Source organism: Macadamia integrifolia, chromosome 4 (assembly GCF_013358625.1).
Source record: "Macadamia integrifolia cultivar HAES 741 chromosome 4, SCU_Mint_v3, whole genome shotgun sequence".
NCBI classification, from domain to species: domain Eukaryota; kingdom Viridiplantae; phylum Streptophyta; class Magnoliopsida; order Proteales; family Proteaceae; genus Macadamia; species Macadamia integrifolia.
The window spans coordinates 17,720,560-17,741,412 of record NC_056560.1 but is presented as its reverse complement, the minus strand read 5'-3'; the positions used below and the strand labels follow the sequence as shown (position 1 = coordinate 17,741,412).

The 20,853-nt window shown below is 38.2% G+C and overlaps 1 protein-coding gene across 1 annotated transcript in view; it reads left to right on the top strand.

The window, feature by feature from the left end:
• LOC122075575 (NAC domain-containing protein 72-like) overlaps positions 1-20,589 on the top strand; it is a 33,130-nt gene extending 12,541 nt beyond the window's left edge. Inside the window, exons 2-4 of the mRNA XM_042640648.1 lie at positions 17,778-18,080; positions 19,101-19,765; positions 19,908-20,589. Of these exons, the coding sequence (XP_042496582.1) occupies positions 17,778-18,080; positions 19,101-19,253 (456 nt within the window). The 3' untranslated portion in view covers positions 19,254-19,765; positions 19,908-20,589. The remainder of the gene's footprint in view (positions 1-17,777; positions 18,081-19,100; positions 19,766-19,907) is intronic.
• Positions 20,590-20,853: the final 264 nt, after the last annotated feature.

Here is a 20,853-nt window from a genome sequence, read left to right as displayed (position 1 = left end):
TGGTGTGGGGGAACGTGCACCATGGTCCATGTCCTGTGTGGCATGAGTGAATTGAATCTCTCCTGTGAACCGCACCGGCTCTTGCTTCGATTCAGTGTAATGGTACCTCTCGCGCATCCCCCCATCACCATCACCATCACCTGCAACACCACCACCACCATCATCTTCATCATTACTGGATTGTGACCAAACAGTTTTAAGCTCCACATCAACCCCAGTAGCTTAGGACTCGAAAGGCCTGGGTATCTATGAAAGCCCACGTCCCTCTTGAGACATATACTCATCCACGTCAGTACCCATCTGACTAGCTACCATGGGGTCAGGCATACCCGTAAGCTGATCCATAAGTGGCTCACCTCGATCCTTCACCCATTGGTATAGGGGATCCTCCTCATCATTGAAGCCTTCTTGGAAAACGTGAGCAAGTTCAATTGGTTCACGGCTACCCTCCTTGCCTTGACGTATGTGCTGCATCTTCAATCTCATATTGTAATGCACAAACACCAACTGCTGTAGCTTTTCGTGACCTAGTCAGTTGCGCCTCTTGGTGTGGATCAGTGAGAATGTACTCCAATTGCATTCACATCCAGATGCAGAACAAGTTTGGGAGAGCACCTTGATTGCTATCTTCCTCAAGTTAGGTGCATCTTTTCCATGTAGGACCCACCATTCCCCAGGGGCGGTACTTTGTCTTTCAACCACTGCTGCTGCCCTACCAAAACTCCCAGTAGCATCCCTGAATTCCTTTATCTATATATATTTCAAACAATGAATACAAGTTAGTACACATTAGGGAATTCATCAACACTTAGGAAACTACACATATCTTAAACATTAACCCACCTCAGTGTTGTATGCTGCTTGTAGATCAGGTTTAGGGACCAACTTTGCCACCACCAGTTCCATTGCTTCTATCAATACATCATCAATTCTGAGATTGTACTTGTAGTGAAACTTAGGATTGAGATAATACGCTACGAATTCCATAAATAACTTGTCATTGACTGGAAAGTAAAAAGTAAGTCTTTAACTTGGATTATAGGTAAGTCTATAAACTCACCAGCTTTATGCAGTGGATGCATCAAATGCATCAAATGTTTCTCCCATCTCTCAATAATTTTGATGTAGGATTTTGCACCCCTAGGAATAGATGCTCTCACCTTCTCCTTCATCTTCTCCATTGCAGCATACACATGGTAAGGTAGGCTGCTTCTCTGAGTCTACCAACCTCAAGACAGTTGCAATTGGGCCAAATATAGGAAGGACCTTCTTCACATCCTGCCAAAATTGTTCACTAGAGATGGTGGCCTGTGTTGCCCTACCACCTGGCGAACCCGATTCCCTCCATCCAAACCACTCCTCACTGGCAAACATGGATCTCAAACCAAACCATCTTATCCTGAAAGCTTTTCAATGCAATGTAGTTGATTGCAAATTGAGTAATGCCTGGCCTTACCAAATCTCCACCGCATTTTTCCCTCAACAAAGAAAGAGAATATCCATGGTTGTAAACAAGTGTGGTCACTTGTCTTGCCCGTTCAACCACACCTGCTACCAAAGACTTCTTCCCCATGTCTTTAAGCATTAAGTTAATGCAGTGGGCAGCACATGGTGTCCAAAAAAGGTGGATGCTTTTGCTCTTCCTATTCATTAGTCTCTCCCCCCGCTTTCTTGAAGTTGCTCCCATTGTCTGCCACAATTTGAACAACATTCTCAGGCCCCACCTCTGTACAACATCCTTCATTAACTTGCATAAGTACATTGCATCATTTTTCTCTTTGGATGCATCAACAAACTTTAAGAAGACAATCTTCTCATCACAATATACCATGAAGTTGATGATGGACTGTCGAGTTGGTCTAGTCCAACCATCACATATCACAATAACTCAACATTATTCTGACTGAGTCTTCAAGCCATTAATGTACTCATCCAACTCCTTTTGCTGAGGCAAATAAACATTCATCAGCTCATAAGGAGTGGGCCCCTTTGTTCCTGGACCAGCCCTTCCTGCAGTGTCAATCATTGCCTGGTAATATGTCCCTTGTGTAGCATTAGTTGGGATGCTATTATAGAAAAACCATTTTGACATTGCATTCCCAATTTGTTGTTTCCATATACCCCACGCTTGCTTCATAGTTCTTTATCTTGTATCCTGTTGTCTAAATTTCAAGGGATCTTGCCTTAGGACCTCATCAGGATCATCATGTCGTCTTCGGGGTGTTGATGATGGTGTGGCACCTCTCACACTTTGAGTTCTCCTGAAAGGCACATCCACATTTGACGCCAGAAAATTATAGAGGATTAGGAGGTAACACAAGTGATCACTTCAAAAGAAAAAAAGAACTCGCCTCCAAAGGAAATCCAGCTAAGGGATAAGAGAACTCAAGAAGAACTACTTCTTCTCAAAGGCCAAAGGCTCAAATTATGAATAAACTACATTCCATTCATTGGTATAAGCTTATATAGATGAGCATGGAACAACCTTCCAAGCATAGGCAATTTCCAAAATTGAAATTAAGACTAATTGGAAAGACAAACATTGGGAAGGAGAACAAATATCCAATAGAAAAGGACCTTGGGAACCTTGAAAGGCATTTTTCACATCTTGAAGAGTCTAAAAATATAATGGTTGAAGTGCCCAAGAAGTTCTAGAACTGAATTTGAATGGAAGTTGGACTAAAAAGATGAATTTTGAAATTCTAAGAGTCTGTAGTCAGCCCAGACACACTTTATCAAACGGTCATAACTACCTCTAGAAAATAGAAAATGAGGCACCATTTTTTTTGGGTTAAAAAATAGACTTCTAGACCTTTCCATCCATGTATGGCATGACTTCTAGTTCCTACTAAGTTGGTATAGGTGTCGCCGTGAAGTTACCCTAAAATCCTGGACTGCAACTTTTATTTCCAGCTTCTATCCTTTGGCTTAGGCTTGTGGGTTTATTGGACCGGGTTGTTGGCCCATTTGAAAATGTGATGAGCACATTTATGTGTGAAATCTAGTGTAGTAAAACATGCATTTTACATATTTAGAATGGAGCTACCTTGGGTTTTACTTTCTTTTTACAGGTTTTATATTTTCACGTCTTTAAGGACTATCGGGCGCTATATCTCCAATTTTACACGTAAAGAGGTCCTAATTTCTTTTCATGGTTGCAAAGAGGACGAAATTCTGAGCTAGATGGACGTGTTCAATTGCAAGTACACATTCGTTTGGTCAACCGTACAAGTGATTATTCTTTTCGGGTAAGAAAAAGAATAATGGATTAGAACTGAATCGAGATGCAAAACCAGCCCATCTGCAGTTGTCCCAAGGGTATAAGGAATATTCCAATTGCCAACAAGGATCGATGGACCACATCCTTAAGTGATTGAAGATTTGTTTTTGGTAACAACTACTACCTAGCGTAGTTGGTGAGTTGTGGTGTGCAAAATCCCTTGCCTATTAGGAGGTCTCAAGTTCGAACCTCTTAGCTGTCATTTTGTTGAGTTTTTTTTAGAAGATTTTCTCTCCTAACTCATCACTTAAAGGAGGTCGGCCAAGATGGTTGTACGCAAGTTTGAAGAAGAGAGAGAAAATAAAGAGAAAAAATAGGAAAGAAGAAAAAAAGAAAAGAAAAGACAAGGGCATGGGTGGAATTTCCCATTAAAATAGAATATTGTCTAAATCCAAGCAAGAAAAATCGGCCAAAGAGGGTTTCTTGCGCAAGAAGAGAAAAAAAAAGGGGAGAAAAAATAGGAAAAAAAAGACAAGAAAAATCGTGGGAGATCTCTCTCCGCACGTTTTCTCTCTTCTCTCTCCTCCACTTCATCAACAAGATAAAAAAAATCTTTTTTTTTTAGAATCTAAAATCGTTAGCTTCCCTCCTCATTCTCTATATGATAGAATTAACACAAGGGGAGGAGGCACTTCATTCTTCTTTTAGGGTTTTTTTTTAGTTGCTCTATCTCTTTCTCTAGTTCTAGTTCTAGGTTTATGCTTTAAACACTTTTGTAAGTTCTTTTTATTCAATTGATGCAAGCACTTTTGTTTTTTATTCAGTCTTTTATTTTTATTGTTTAAACAATTGCAGTTGTAATTTTCAAGTTTTAGTTCTAGGCTTAGTTCTAGGTGACAAGAACAAGCTATGAAGCATGTCTTTCAAGTTCAATTTTTTTCTTCAGATTTGTTTTCTCTAGTCCTAGAACTTTCCGATTTGGTTTATTCCAGATCTGGTTTTTAGTACTGGTAGTATCTCAAATCGATCAAGTTTTCAATTCAAGAGTTGAAGTTCAAGTAAGTAGGCTCCTTCAGTAGTCTTCTCTCCTCCCTCTCATTCCCTTTTCTGACTACCCTTTTTTTCTTAATTTAGGATTTTAATTTCAGTCGTTACATTATTGCTATCCCTTTCCCCCAAGGTTCATGGCTAGTGTATGTGTTGGCTTTGCCCCTCCTAGCCATAGAACCATCAATTTATTGCTTTTATTTTAATTGTCTCCCTTTCCCTTAAGCCAAATAGAGTAACCCTTGTAAAAGTGACTCTCTGGTCAAGTAGGGAAGCTCATATTATGATGCATCTCTCGGGCTAAGTAGAGAAACCTACTTGTGAGTCTCTCTCTAGCTTTATCCCGTTTCTTTTACTTTATTTTATTTCAGCATTTTTTTTCCTTTATAGTTTTTTTTAATTGTGTGGGTTGTTTATTTTCAGCTATTTATTTATTTAATTTTAATTGCGTGGCTTGCATGTTTAAATTCTTAGATGACGAATGGTTAGGATATTATTTTAGATACATATGTTTAGGACGGTAATTAGAATTAGATCACAATCATTAATCGGTTCATTTCGCATTATTAAAAGAAGCAAAAAAATAAAGTGGCTACTCTCCCTGTGTTCAACCCGTAGCTACACTGATCCGTACGCTTGCGGTTACATTTTAAAATCTCAAACAAAATGCTCTTGCATCAACATTCCTCTGCTTCTTATTCCTTTTTTCCTCTGTGTGAGGCACATCTGATGTAGCTGCTCTAGAACCAGAGCCACCTACTCTCTTCATCTCTAGATTCCTAACCTTTTCTATTTAATGAGAGATCATGTTCGTTGTCTTAACTAGTTGCAATTCTCTCCACTCTACCTTTGTCATCCCCATGTCTGGCCTATAATCACCATCAAAATCAGAGTCATTAGAGTCAAGATCAACTGTAGTTGGGTGCCTCTCTAAGACTGCCTCGTCAAGTTCTTGATCCAACCTTTGTCTCTTTGCCATCTTTGACCTTGCACCTTATAGGCTCCGCTGCATATCTTTTTGCACTTCATATGAAAATTGGGGGCATTTGGCAACATTCTTGTACCCCTTGTCAAATGCTGCTTCAACCTAGTGGTACCTCCAGAATTTATCATTTTCTTACAGTTCCTACACTTCGATTTTTTTTTTTTTTTTTTGTCATCTGACATTGGATCTCTATGTAACCATGTAACATCTCCACCTCCACTAGTAGACATTGTGCTCCAACTTCAACACTATTACATAAAAGTCTGTGCATGAATTAGTGACTATTCAACATCAACACTATATTTTAATGAATGCATGCATTAACAACTATTCAATGACTATTCAACATCAACACTATATTTTAATGAATGCATGCATTAACAACTATTCGATGTCGTATAGCTATTACATATTAATCCCCTACTTTTTATAATTTTTTCTTAATTTTAAATCATATTTTTTTCGTAATAATAATATCATATTTAATAACGAAGTATAGTAGAGTGCAACTAAGAGCACCATTTTCATTTCAAAATATACTAACAATATTTACACTACATTAAAGTAATTTTCCATACAAAAAAGATTCTCTTTCATATTTTTTTCTATATATATTATATTTCAGAAAATATATTAATTAATTTATTGACTGAAAAGAAATAGACACCATGAGGCTGTAGATCAGCTTTCGGTGACCAACATATAAAAAATTGAGTAACAAACATCATATATAAATAATTTTTTTTTCATTTTTTTTTTTTTTTGCAAGAAAAACATTTATTTAAACAGAAAAATAAAAGAATTAATTAAAAAACAGAAAAATAGTTTTTTCTTCCATGAATCTATAGATCACACTTAGTAGTATCACATATAAAAAAATCAATGGTAAGAAACAAGATTTGATGATGTTTCATGAAAAATATGGGTTTGGGAAGATATTTTTACCTTAAAGTGTTCTTGAGAAGAAAAGCCACCACCCAGGTTGAAGATCTTTGCTTCAATAAAGATCTCTAAGAAAAAACACAAAATCCATAGCTTTATGGTGTTTTTCTCACAAAAAATAGCTCCAAGAGTCGAAACCAGTGAGATTCAGGAGAAACCAGTGAAATATCTCACCTTTTGGGTCGAAACCATGCTTTATATGCCTTGGTTGGACCAATACTGAACCGAAACTGGACCGAAACCGAGTTATGGGGCAAGATCTCGTTGAGATCTCGAAATCTCGGTCGAGATATGACCCGTTTTTCAGCTCGCCTCTACATCCAACTCGTCTTTTTAGAAAAACGAGATCTCGCCGAGATCTTGAACCATGGTGCCACCTCATTGACAAACGATTTACAAGGGTATCTTGGGAGCACGGCCTAACTCGACAGAGTCGTTTTGAAACCGTGAGAGTTGATGCAGTTGGGCATGGGAATACTTGGGGTTAATTTAGTAATATGATTATTTATTTGTTTCCTTTATTGTCACAGTAGGGTGTCGGTCAAGTTAGTATGGGGGTTTCCATTTATATTTTAAATTTTAATTTAGGTTAGTTTCCATTTTTTATTAGGTTCCATTTTTACACTTTGGTTGCCCTTTATATTGATGTAGCTCGATGGAGGACAGTTTGAATTGGTTTTGAATGAATGTTTGTTTGGTTTGAAACCATGGTTGCTGTGCATGCTTCCCTTCTTTTCCCTCTTTGATATTCTGTCTTTCCTATCTCTTGTTGTTCTTCCTTAGTTGATCAAGTTTCTCGCTCCAAATAACACTTCTGATAAGAGATCATACCCAAGTTCTTACCTGGCCTTGCTACGATTCATCATGCCTGTAGTAGTACCGATCTGAGAAGGGCTTGCTGGAACTCCACCGAGAGATCTCTGTTTGCTTTTTTGTTCTAGTCAAAGAAAGCTGGTCCCAAGGTGAGTCTAACCTCCGAATATCAACTCGAGATTCCGCCGTCAGTTGTGTGATCGAAACTTGCAATCGAGCAGCAGCACATCTACCGCCAGAAATTGATTCAGATCATCATTGGTGATTCCTGGGTTGTGGTTCCAGTTGTGGGTTGTGTGAATCAAGAGAGCCTTGCGATGGGACTCTTCATCTGAAATCCCTGGTCAGTCCCAACCTTCTTGAGGAAGTTCTTCCCGCTACCTGCATGACTTCCACTAGGTACAGGAGCTGGACCTCTACCCCTCTCTCACGATTTTCCCTTCATGTCTTATTTAGTCTTTAATTTCCAGTATGGCCCCCCTTCCCTTCTTTTATTCTAATCTGTCCCTTTCTTTCACTCACTTCCAAGTTTTCCCCTTTCACTAAAATATGCATTCCAGTCACTTGACACTCATTAATTACGAGTCTGCCACTCTTTATAAATTTCTATCTACTTACAGAATTGCCATCTTCTTTGAAAACTTGAGTCTATTTACTATTTCTGCTATTAGTTCTTTTTTTTTCTTTTTTCTATTATTTGAATGGGCCCATAAGCGAACCGATTCCAGATTTGGAACCAGATCAACATCACTTCATCACCAAATCCTTGAAGAATGTATGTCTGGCGCATGTGAGAATGCTATGGGGTGCACAAATTTCTGTTGCAATTAATGACACCTCTTCGTTCTTCTAACCAATCTTGATCCAATTTAACAATGCATTTAGAATAATCAAACACTTCAAAATAAGCATGATCACAATAATACTGAGAAATGGAGAATTCAATGAAGATATCATCCTCAAAGTCTATGATGATCTCGTTGTTCTTTGATAACATCCCCACCATAAGCTGCAAGTCAAAATGCTCGCATTGCCCTTCATCAATGAATAAAGTAGCAAGTTTTCCATTAGGCAAGCAAACTCTGGTCCTGAGCTCAAAGGAATCCATGGCCAGGTATGCTTTGATACCAAATCATGCGAAACTAGGTCACAAAACCCTATTTTGGGTCTCTATAAGCCCACCTAGTTAACAAATAGCTTAAATATAAGGACCAGTGGCATTCTTGTAATTATTGAGAATAGCTAAAACGCTTTTTGGAGAAACAAGAGGGTTTGTGCATAAAGGGTCTATGATTGATGATTTGATAGGCAAGGGTAAATTTGGAATAGGGGCATAATATGGGCAACACGATAGAATGAAATAAAGGGAGGGGTATTAAAGTAAATTAATTCAAGAGACAAGCATATTGTGAAGGGGGAAGAAAGATCATCTTCAACCTTTGGCATTGAACCAGCAGCGGAAGAACTGCAAGCTCGACAAGGAAATCCCAATTTGAGCTCCAATCAAGCCAGAAATTTAATGACTATCTCATTAAGAAATCCAGGTACGAGCAATCCACCTTTTTCTGTCAATGGAAACCTGCAGGGATGCCATTATGGTCTCAAGAGAAGTAACCGTGGAGTTGAGGTTGTGAACACTAAACCTCAGTGAGTGGTTGGAATTCTCCAAGGAAGAGTAAACCGCTCTGTAAGATGGGCAATGGCTCCTTCATCTTTCTTATGAGAGTTATATCACTAAATGATCTCACTATTGGCCACCATGGTCAGGGTATGGAGAAGATTCGACTTTGATACCAAGTGATGTAATCCAGAGTTTCAAAAAAAAAAAAAAAAAAACCAGTTCAGATCGCTTATGGGCTCACCCAAGCTCTAATGGGTCAACAACAAAAGATAGTGGTAGTTATGTAATTATCTTGTAAGGAGAGTGCTGATTTTGTAATTAACCAAAAATTAAAAGGGGTGATTGGTAGTTAAATGAGAAAACAATACAAAAGGGATTGTATTTATTGATCAGGGTAAACTTGGAGTGCGAGATAAAATAAGGACAGAATAGAGGAAGAAGGGAGGGGTAAAATGTGAAAGCACTTGTTATGGTGACTATTAAAAGAACATCACCACTTCTTCTACCTTCTAACAAAAGATGTTGACATAAAAAAGGAATCCTAAAAAATAGAACTACCACATAGACTCCACTAAGGAAACATAGAAAATGGAAATAATATCAGACAAGGAAACTGAAATACGACTCCTACATTTTATTTTTTTTGGGGGGTGGGGGAGAGGGATGAAGCCCCTACGTAGCTTACTCCTACCAAATATCTCCATATGACTAATTAACCCCTACCAACTTGATGTAGGAGGATACCTAGACAACTAGGATTCCTACAAGTATTACCCACGTGGACAGAGGTAGACTCACAAGGGCTTAGAATGGGGTTGGGATTAACAGAGAACAGCACAATACATTAATTAGCATGCATGAATTAGAGGACTGTTAAACAGAGTAGTAGCAATCAATACTAATCTAGAAAGAAAAGCATATAAACTACCTAGGCTTCAAGTGGGGAATATGGGGAAGGGAACATGGCAACATAATGTAGATAGGCACAAATCAATTCAAGAATTCAGAGATTAAGTATCATGCTCTTCCTTACATCTTTCAACTACTAAAGAAATCAGCAGCATTCTTAATCACAGAAAATTGAGTACGAAAACAGCAGTGGTATGTAAATTCAGCAGGATGAAAATATAAGAGCAACAGTAACAGGTTTTAAACACAGCAGGATAATTCTAAAGGACAGCGGGAAATAATAATGGCTGAAACAGAGGTTAATTTTAGTCTTCAGTAGGGTCAACAGGGAGGTAGTAAACAGTCAAGGAAGTGGGATGGGAGTGAGGATCTACTTACCTCAACGCTGTCCCGTTCTGAGGAGAAAAGGAGAGGTCGAAGTCCTCCCAAATAGAGGTGCAATCCACCTTATTTGATGAAAGGAAAACTCTAGTTTGTTGAAGAAGTGTTCAGCAGCATTCCGATGGGCTTTATGCAACTGAGATGGTCTTCAATCGGTAGTATTCAGTAGCTGCAGCAAACATGACAGTAACCAGAGAACAGATACAGTGAAAGAGGGAGAGACGAGAAGGAAGAGAGAATTGCGAGAGAGAAAGAAAGAGAAAAGTCGAGAAAAGAGGCGTTGAAAGTGAGAGGCGAGAAAGGGAGAGAGACCGAGAATGAGAGGAGATCGTGGGAGAGGGAGGGGTGACAGCTTTTTGGCATTCAAACAAATTTTATTCATTCACTAAAAAAAGATGGCCAATGGCCTTACACATAAATAGAGAAATAGTTATTAAAAAAAAAGGCTAATCCTAGAAATATAATTTTAGAGAAGTTTCTGAAAAAAAAAAACAAATAGGAAATAAAACAGTTTCCTACTTAATTCAAATACTTAAATAAACAAGATACTATGAAATAAACTACTAAAATAACAAAACCATCAGTGGGGCCCACAAAATCTGGGCGATAAGAGAGAGAGAGAGAAAGAGGCCAGTGATAGTCTCTTTCCTCTTTCTCACAGTAGAGTTCGACTAGCAGTCTTCCTTCTTCTTTCTTCTAGCTTTCCTCCAGCCAGATGGAGTGCACATGTGGCTGGGCCTTGCGCCTACGCCACTGGTATACATAGATGTCCCCATCACAACTCTTGTTGGTCCAAAAACTCGGGTTTGTCAATTCCGCCTTGGTTTGGGTTTCCATATCCACTCGTAGTTGTATCGGTTCAACCACGATAGTGCTACTACATCATATAGTTTGGGGGATAGGAAACTAGATTTCCTACAGATGAGAATGAATCACATCTGGAGTCTACCCAACTTCCAACACAGGAAGAGAATTAGAACTTAGAAGATAAGGTAGAGATAAGTATTCGACAATAGTAAACAATTGAATTGTACGAGATACTTATCTCTTAGCTGTATCTCTGTTTCTCTTTGTCCAGCTTCTTTTAGTTTTCTTGAGTGGTAATTACTTCATTACAACATTGCTTTTGTTAGATGTCAATCTTGACATTTTTGGTACTTACGATATTCAGAAATTAGTAAACACGAATGTAAAAAGGGTTTTATGAGGAGATAAATACTTTAAGTGGGGGAAGGGAGGTACCCTACCACTTGTGTTGATATACTTATTGCCTCTTTATCATTTTAGATCCTTGAAGTAGTCTGATTTAATGGAGTATTATCAAATTTCATAATATTTTATCTCCAATTTATTTAACCGATAAATAATGACTGGTATCATCATTCGATATCTTGAGGAAGATGAAAGTAAGCAAGACACCAAGCTTAGATGAGAACCTAATATAAGTGTAGAAGAGCTTAGGACTTCATGGGGTTTCTTGGTTGACAAATCTGTTTAATAAGATTATGAACATGAGGAAAATGTCAGATGAATGGAGGAGAAGCATTATAGTCCCTGTCTACAAAAATTTAAAGGTGATATTCAGAGCTGCAATAATTATAGATGCATAAAACTAATGAGTCATACTATGAAATTGTGGGAGAAGGTTATTGAAGCTCACCTGAGAAGATTAACTAAGATCTCAGAGAACCAATATGATATTTTGCTTGATAGATCCACGACAGAGGCTATTTACCTACTAAGGAGGCTCATTGAAAGATATGGAGCCGGCAAGAAGGATCCCCATATTGTGTCTTTATTAACTTTGAAAAATCCTATGACATAGTCCCTTGAGATTTAATCCGGCATGTACTAGAGAAAAGAGGGGTGTCGAGTATGTGAATATAATGAAAGACGTATATGAGGGTGTGGTGACTAGTGTGAGAACTGTGGGAGGTCAAGGCAGTGATTTTCCAATTATGATTGGGTTACACCAGGGATCAGCCTTAAGCCCTTATTTATTTGCACTTATCATGGATGATTTAACCAGAAACATTCAAGGCAAGGTCCCGTGGTGTATGCTTTTCGCCGATGATATCATTTTGGTGGATGAGACAAAAATAAAGATTAACACTAAGGCACCGTTTGATGACGTTTCTGCTATTTCTGTGTCTAGAAACAGCAGAAACGGTTTTTCACGTTTCTAGAAACAAAACCGGATTTTTTGGTGTTTGATAAACCTGTTTCTCCAAACATTTTTTGCGGACATAATGCCACTAAAAAACCCAATAGTATCATCAGATGGCCAAAATGGAGAGAGGGTTCGGTTGCCTCTTTTTAGGTTTAAATAGTTGAGAGATTTATCAGGCGCAACAACCTTTTTTTCCCTCAAATTCGTTTCTAGAAACAACGAAACAAGTCCAACTTGTTTCTTCAAAATCGTTTCTAGAATTGTAAATAGGCATAAATTTTGATTTATGTTTCTAGAAATGGGTGAAACGGAACAACTTTATCAAATGCTTTTTAGATTGTTTCTCCGTTTAGGCAGAAATGGAACGTTGTCAAACAATGCCCAAGTTGGATTTATCGAGATCAACCTTGGAAATAAAAGGTTTTAAGTAAGTAGATTGGAGACAGAATATATGATGTGTAACTTTAGTCGCACTATGATGGATAATGATGTGGTGAAAATTAAGGGGAGAGAGAGAGATACCGCAAAGTGACTATTTTAGATATCTAGGATCAACCATAAATAATGAAGGTGACATAGATGATAATGTTTCACAAAGAATTAAAGTGGGATGGAAGAAGTGGAGAGGTGCGATTGAAGTGTTGTGCGATCCACGTATTCCTTTAAAGCTCAAAGGAAAATTCTATAGGACTCTGGACAACCTGCTATGATGTATGGGGTGGAATGCTGGGCAGTTAAGAAGTGTCATTAAAAAGCTATATGTAGTAGAGATGAGGATGTTAAGTTGGATGTGTAGCAAAACTAGGAAAGATAAGGTAAACAATGAACATATTCGAGCTGATTTGGGTGCCCCAATCAATTGTAAGTTTTGAAAAAGTCATTATGTTTAGTGGAGGCCTAAAGATGCCCCAGTAAGGAGGAGCGATCTTATCTAGATTGAAGAAGCTAAAAGAGCTAGAGGCAGGCTTAAAATGACCATAGAGGAAGATGTGAGGAATGACATGCATAATCTAGGCCTTATCCCAAGTATGGCCTCAGATTGAGTCTTTTGGAGGGCAAGGATCCATTTAGCTAACCCCATTTAGCTGAGAGTTTCCTGAGTTGCTGGTTGTGCTTTCTTTTCCTTTTACTCACTTTTACTTTTTTTTACTTTTCTGTTTTTGGACAGACTCATGTAGCTAACCCCATGAAGTTGGGATAAGGCTGAGTTTGTTGTTGGTGTATCATCGTACAATATCTTGGAATGAAAAGGCCATCTTCTAGTGCTATGGTTACTTAGGCTTTTTAAACTTGTAAGTAATAAATTAATATGTGGAAAGTGGCTTTGAATGTTTGGTAAAGAAATAAATAGCTTTAAAAAATTTATCAGAATAATGGATCTCAGCTAATGTGACTTCCGAGTACGTGCATCATTAGAAAATATATATATATATATATATATAATGTGGATTTGGGAAAGAAAATTGCATTTCCTTCTACCACTTTTAGTTAAAATGTGTTCTTTAGTGTCATGGTTTTGAGGTATGTCCTTGTCTCCCTTGTTCCCTTCATTTTTTAGATCCATTTCCTACTGAGGCCTGCTCCTTCTTCCACCTTATCTTCTTGAGAGAAGAATATTTGTTGGATCCATCTTCAGACAGGATTAAAGAAAATGATTTGTAATATATGACATTGAATGCATTAATTTGTCGCACAATAGAATGTAGATGTGGATATTGTGAAGCACATACGCATAGATGTTGTCATTGTTGTCAGCACATTCAGTTGGCCAATACTCATGGTACCTTCACAATGTGCAAATGGAAGAGATGCCATTGTGAAGAAAAACACAAGTTGCAGGGGAAAAGATAAAAAGTTGAAGGCTGCAGGTTTTTGTCGAGCAGTGAATAGATTATATTAATCTTTGCACGGTGAATCTGTGATTTGTGAGAAATCAAGTTAGCTTTCATATGCAATTTGAATCAGATTGATCTGATATCAGATTTGAAAGTTATGGCAAGAACATCAGACATGGTCCGTGCATTTCCCGAAGCTGTTTTTGCGCATCATATTCAAGATCTATTTCGGACCTCGTGCACTCATTTTGGGTTGAAGCACAAAACATGAGAGTTGTAGCCCTCAAAGTTAGCTTTAATTTGGAACAAGAATCAGGTCAATCTGAGTTCTGGAGAGAGTTATAACTACCTTACCAAGTACTGCATGGCAGAAAAACACTGATGGTCCTTATGGGTGGGTCTTACAAGTTTAACTCTTCTAATGTGTCATGTGCTACATGGAGGTTAGTTAGTACCAAAAAAAAAAAAAAGAGAAGGTAAGACATCAGAAGAACAGGATAGAGAGAGCTTTTGAAGTGAGAAAACCTCGAGAGAAAAGTCTCCAAAGAGAAGAACCCACAAAGGTTTCCCTTGACCTTACAATGAAGCTTCATGGTATCAAGATTGTTGAGGATTCTTCAAGAGAATTAGGAGCATCATCAAGGGTTTGTGAAAGAGGGGAAAAGAAGAGCTTTCCAACAAACCTACATGATGCAGATGCACACCCTTGGACCGATCCAAACCCACAAAGATTTCCCTTGACCTTACAATGAAGCTTCATGGTATCAAGATTGTTAAGGATTCTTCAAGAGAATTAGGGCATCATCAAGGGTTTGTGAAAGAGGGAAAAGAAGAGCTTTCCAACAAACCTACATGATGCAGATGCACACCCTTGGACCAATCCAAACCCATCTGGGTATCTAGACAGAGATGAACCGGATCCATATTTGAGGTTTTGGAATCTGATAATATTTTAGGAAGCTTTATTCATTTAGGAATATTATGCAATCTTCTATTTTAAGTTGGACTTAAGAGTTGGATTAGAATCAGTTTACTTGTTTCCTAATTTGAGTCTATTCCTTAGTCGAATAGGTTTCTCTTTGGTTTCTATGTTGAGATGGTTTTGTCTCATATAAGCATGCAACTGATGGACAAGTTTTTAGGCAGATTAAAAAGCATGAAGTTATGAGTTGAGTGTTTGAAGCTTGCGGGCCTGCCCCCCTCTTTTCTTTGTGCGATTTTTCCCTCTCCCCTGCAACTCTGAGGCATCTCAGGGATCTCTTCCCTTCCTTACCGGCCCTCCAGCACTAGGGTTTGTGGATGAGACACATGGAGAGTTCTACCCATTCAAGAATGATGATTGAAGCTCCAAATCTGTTGAGGTGAAGCTTGTGAGTGAAGGAAGGAGAAGGAGATACATCATCGATTTTGGTAATCTCCTTGTTCACATTCACGTGTGTATTTGTGATTTGAATTGTAGGAAAGATGTTTGATAAAATGCCACAGTTGATATTATGGGCTTAAATTGGGCATTTGTATATGCCATTTGCTTTGTAGCTACCAAATGAGTGCTTGGTAGCCGGTTGTAGTTCCTTTGTGTTGGGTGCCACATAAAGTTGGGTAGTTCTAGCTACATAAATCAAGTGTTGTAGCTCCTTTGTGGTGGGTGCCACAAACTAAGGGTTGGTGCTCCCTGCAGTGGGTACCATTAAAGTTTGTATTATGCATTGTAATACGTCCGGACTTGGGTTGTTGCACAAGTGGTCATTTACACCGTAGGTGAACCACGCATTTTGTCTTGCGTATGCTTTCTGTGGTTTTTTTTTTTTTTTTTTTTTTTTTTGGGTGGTTGTGTGGATGTGGTGAATGTCTGTCAGCACGGCGTGTGAGATTTCCCCCTATCGATGAGAAAAGTTGTTAAAGGCCTATGTCATTGATTCACCCTCCTCTCAATGACAACCTGATTTCAATAGATATAACATTTAGATGAAAGTTGGTGCTCAACATGATCAAGTAGCACATTTTTTCCCCTGTTCTTCTTGTTCCTTTTTTTTTTTTCCTTTTTTTGGGGGTGGGGTGTGAATGGAAATATATTAAAAAGAGAAACAAACAATAGAACAAAGCCAAAAAGGCAAACCAAGGGGAAACCCCTAATTAAAGAAAACAACTAATAAAAAGGGGGAAGCAACAAAATTTTGGGGTGGGGGGTGTGGGGTGGGGGGTGGGGGGTGGGAGACAAAAAAGCAGAAAAATGGGAATAAGAAAACAACGGGGGAGGGAAGAAACAAAAGCAAATTAGGATACATCAAAATTTTGGGGGAAAGGGAGTTATATCCCAAGAATAGGCCATATGCCTATTTCTAGCAGTGTTTTATTCTTGATCTCAAAGTTGATATCATTCTAAATCTGCTCAATTGAACGCGATTAGGACGTCCATCTTCTTTTGTTAAGCTCCCACCAGATATGATGAATAACTGCACTGAAAGCCAGCTTACGTAGAGAGTCACAGGAAGATTTGCCATTAAATACCTTATGGACCTTCTCCATTTTCTTTCAAAAGGAAGAAGAACCCTACATTTTGGCCAGCACTTACTAAGAATACATTTCCAAGTAGAATTTCACAAAGGACTGAAAAAATATAGATGATCCACACTTTCCAAGGAGTCCAATAGAGACGACAATTGGGAATTGACAAATTTGTCTGAACAAGAAACTTCTGAATAGGAAGCATTCTTGTCATAGCTCTCCAAGCAATAAAGCAGTGTCTAGAAATGTTTAAGCTAAACCAAACCAACTTGAGCCAGGGAACTCTAGGAGCTTTAGATCTCACCAGATCCCAGGGAGAAGAAGTGGAGAATTCTTGTGAAGAATTTGTAACGCACAGAACATTATCCCCACTACCCCTAGGTCTTAGGTGAATGCTAAGGAGTTTGCTCCAAACCTCAATGAAATTAAGTGAATTGTTAGGGCCAGGATGCCAAGATCCATCATGAAGGATGGAAGACACCTTAGCAAGTCTATCAAGCCAGCATCATAGCTAATTCTGTCCATATTTAGAAATGAGTGCCCCTTCAATGTGCCAATTATCAAGCCAAAGATAGTTGTCCATACCATCATCAAGAGATGACTGGATGTGATCAGAAACAAGATGCCGATACTTTAAAATCTTTCTCCAGGCCCAAGAAACATCATGAGAGCAAGAAACAATCCAGATGGTGATCTTTATGCCAAATTAAAATAACATTGTAATCTTTATTTTGATAGTACTTCTAATAATTGTTCTATGGCAAAAGTGTCCCTGGTTAGCAGACCAAGTAAAGGGTGTCTCTGGTCTGGACACCTAATTCTATTATGTGGAAACGTCAATGAAAAATCCAGCCATTGAATACCTAGAGTTGGTCATGTCAAATTTTACACCCAAAATCATTCATTTACCCCCATGTACTGGCATGCATTCCTGTGGTGTGTATGTCCATGCACACCTACTGATACCAATCACTATCAGATATCTTCTGATTTTTCAATGCTTATTTTGCCACTTGGTGAAGTCCGTTTGAGGCTGAAACTTGATCATGTGAGCAGGGAACCTTTGGGTCTATCTGTTCACAAAATTCAGCTGAATCCAATTTGCCACATGGCAGAAGTAGGCATCCGACCAAGGTTTGTCTATGTGGACTGCCAGACCAGGAAACCATCTCCTTTGTTTAATAGTATCCTTCATAATATGATTTCCTCACTAAATTGGAAAAAAAAATCTTCGGAGTTCAGTGTGTGATTGTTTTATATTTGGAAATCCAATTGTGTAATCAAATTAATAATTTTTTTACTGGCAAAAGAAAATTTCATATGGCCTCAACCTCGGTTTCCACGTGCAGGACTCTTTTTGCCTATGTCGAGTATTTAAATCTTGTCCTGGAACTAAGCTCGCAGATCATGTCCCAAGTTCTTGCACTGACAAAAGTATTGCTGCAATGCGTGACAATAAACAACATTATGGAGCCTCAACATCTGGCATTGGTGAAGTATCAGTACATGCAGATACATCTTTTGGCACCAAAAATGAGATCCAGAGGTTACTAACGAATTCAATCAGTGAGCAATATGATTCAGTTCTTGCGCAACAAACTTCTGATGATGCCTTTCGGTTCCCCATGACCGTTCCATGGCCAGATCAGCTGGTAAGGCCATTTTAACTGTCTTGTGTTTCCTAGAACTTTTTAAAAGAGGGGGGGGGTGTTCTACTAGAACATGCTATAACTTATTGAAGCTTTATATTATGTTATTTATGTCTGTTCTTTGCACTTTCTCGATGGCTCGACTAGTATTTCTCCATGTGTTTCCCTGACTAACTTTCTGATTGGTTTGAATGCTCTCTGAACTCATTTTCCCCTCCCTGTGGTTTGTTTTCCCATCTTCAAAATCTAATCCAAGAAAAACCTTCAGCTATGGAGGGTTTAGACTCATGTATTGCCATAGGCTCCGTTTGGTTGCAATAGGAATTTAAAGTGAAGGGAAGTGAAATTTTCATACTTTAAAAAGAAACATTTATAATCATTACCCAGTATGATTGTATAAACTACTTAATTTTTTTAACCATATTTAGTAATGATATATTTTACACGTAATTTTTTATTTTACATATTATAGCAAAGGGTTTTGGATGCAAAGTAAAGTGAAATTTTATAACCAAATATGCAATGATTTAAAGTTAATGTTAAAGTCACATGGGTAATGATTACATATATTTCATTTTTAAGAGTGAAAATTTCCTTTCCCTTCCCTTCCCTTCCCTTTAATTTCCCTTACCACCAAACATAGCCATAGTGATACTGATACAGCTATTTTCCCATGCATCCCAGTTGTGACACTCCAAGGCCCAAGCCATGGGGCTTTGATTTTATTTAGTCAAGATGCGTTATTCTCTACCTAGAAATTTCAAGCTGAGCTTCATCCAAGCAAATAGTGATACCATAGCTAGCGGCATTAATTTCTTACACGACAATGATTCAAATTTGATCTCTTTTTTTATGATAAATTTATTGGAAGCAGGAATAATATATCATGGACTCGTTTAAGTTTCCTGTGTAACTTGGAAAGGATCCAGTCCCCCCCGCCTTTCCCCTTTTAAGAATTGTCTACTCTTTCAGCTTGGCCAGAATATTTCTGAGCTTGTGTCTTATCATGATGATGTTATGCAGGTGGAATCTTCCAATGGAATTGTCAGTGGGGGCACCATATTTTTTGGTAATGTTACCGATCAGCTAGTATCCAATTCTGTGAGCCTGGAGGGAGATTTCATCGAGTTAAATGATCTGATCTCCCGTCTTCCAGACATGGATTCAGTGGGATAGAAATAAAACTTCTTTTCAAGAGGTGCATGCAATTCTACTTTGTCCTTCGACCAAGTTGCCGTCAGAATCCCTATTCTCAACTGGGTTACGAGAAGGGAATATCCTTCAATGAAGCAAGAAAAATATGAAGAAACTGCAAGTTCATGTGGGGTCAATATATTTGTACTCAGACGGAGTTACCAGTCAGAATTCCTATTCTTAAATGGGTTACTAGAAGGGAATATCATTTAATGAAGCAGGATCAAATGAAAATTCAGAAGAAACAAACTGCAAATTAATGTGGCAGTGCAATTCTACTTTTATAGTCTGATCAAGTCATCATTGTTCAGGATCCCATTAAAATGAAACTTACAAAGAAACAAACTGCAAATTAATGTGGCCATGTGTAGTTCTACTTTTGTACTCTGATCAAGTTACCATTTAGAAGCTAGAGAAAGTGAAAATTATGAAGATTCAAGTTGCAAGTTAATGTGGGCTCGGGTGTTTTGGCTGGTGAACACCACTAGTCCAAGGTAGATTCTTGGTTAATTTTTCTGCAATATATAGAAGAAAACTTCGAAATTTGTGTATTCCTCCCCCTTCCCTTTTTCCCTTTAGTTTTGTAATGCCTTCTGTGTGCATTAACATTGGTGTACTTGTTTTTCCATTTAACAGGCACTACTTGTTTAGTGAATCGGAAAGCGATCCATTTGATATGACAGAATATCTAAGTGAGCGTCGATGTAAATGAAGTACCAGATCAACTCATTTGACTAAATATCTGCAACCATTTCCTTGATGGAGCGGAGGTGGTTTTTCTGCTCTTATCATGGACTACCCGTACCTCCATTTTTCTGCTCCTTAGTAGTTTGGTTATCTTGTCTTCAAGGCTTTTAGACTATGATTCCTCTTTTCTTTTTTTCTTTTTTTCTTTTTTTTTTTTTTTTTTTTCTGCGAGCTCTTTAGACTCTAATCTCTTCTTATTTTTCTGGCGGGCGGGCGTGCGTGCGTGCTAGCTCTAGCTAGCTAATTCAACTCATTTGACTAAATCTCTTCAACCATTTCCTTGATGGGGCGAAGGTTATTTTTCTGCTCTTATCATGGGCTACCCTTTAGTAGTTTGCTTATCCTGTCTTCAAGCCGTTTAGACTGCAATTCTTTTTCTTTTTCTTGCTCTCTACTATTTTGATTTTTAACTGCAAGCTTTTCAGACTGTAATCTCTTCTTCTTTTCCCCCTGTTTGGATAGAACAACAATTATTTACGTGTGCCACTTTGCTACTTTAAACTCAGATTTTTATTATTGTCAACTACTTTTACATATATAGTTAATACTCATTTGCTCTGTAGTACTTGAAGAAAACCAATTATATGATTTGCAAATTATTTGTGTGTTTCTTTGCCATCAAGTTTGAAGGGAGCAGCTTTGATTCCTTTAAACCCTCGAGAGGTATCCATCCAGGAAGGATGCCTGTTGAGTCCCTACTTCATCTCGGCTATGGAATGCCTCTCGTCTTTTCCAGGTTTGACCTGAATCTCAGAAATTAAGATAGTTCTCAATGTCCCTGCAATTTCTCATCTTCCCTTCACCAATGACACTATTGTTCAGTCGAGCCATTGTT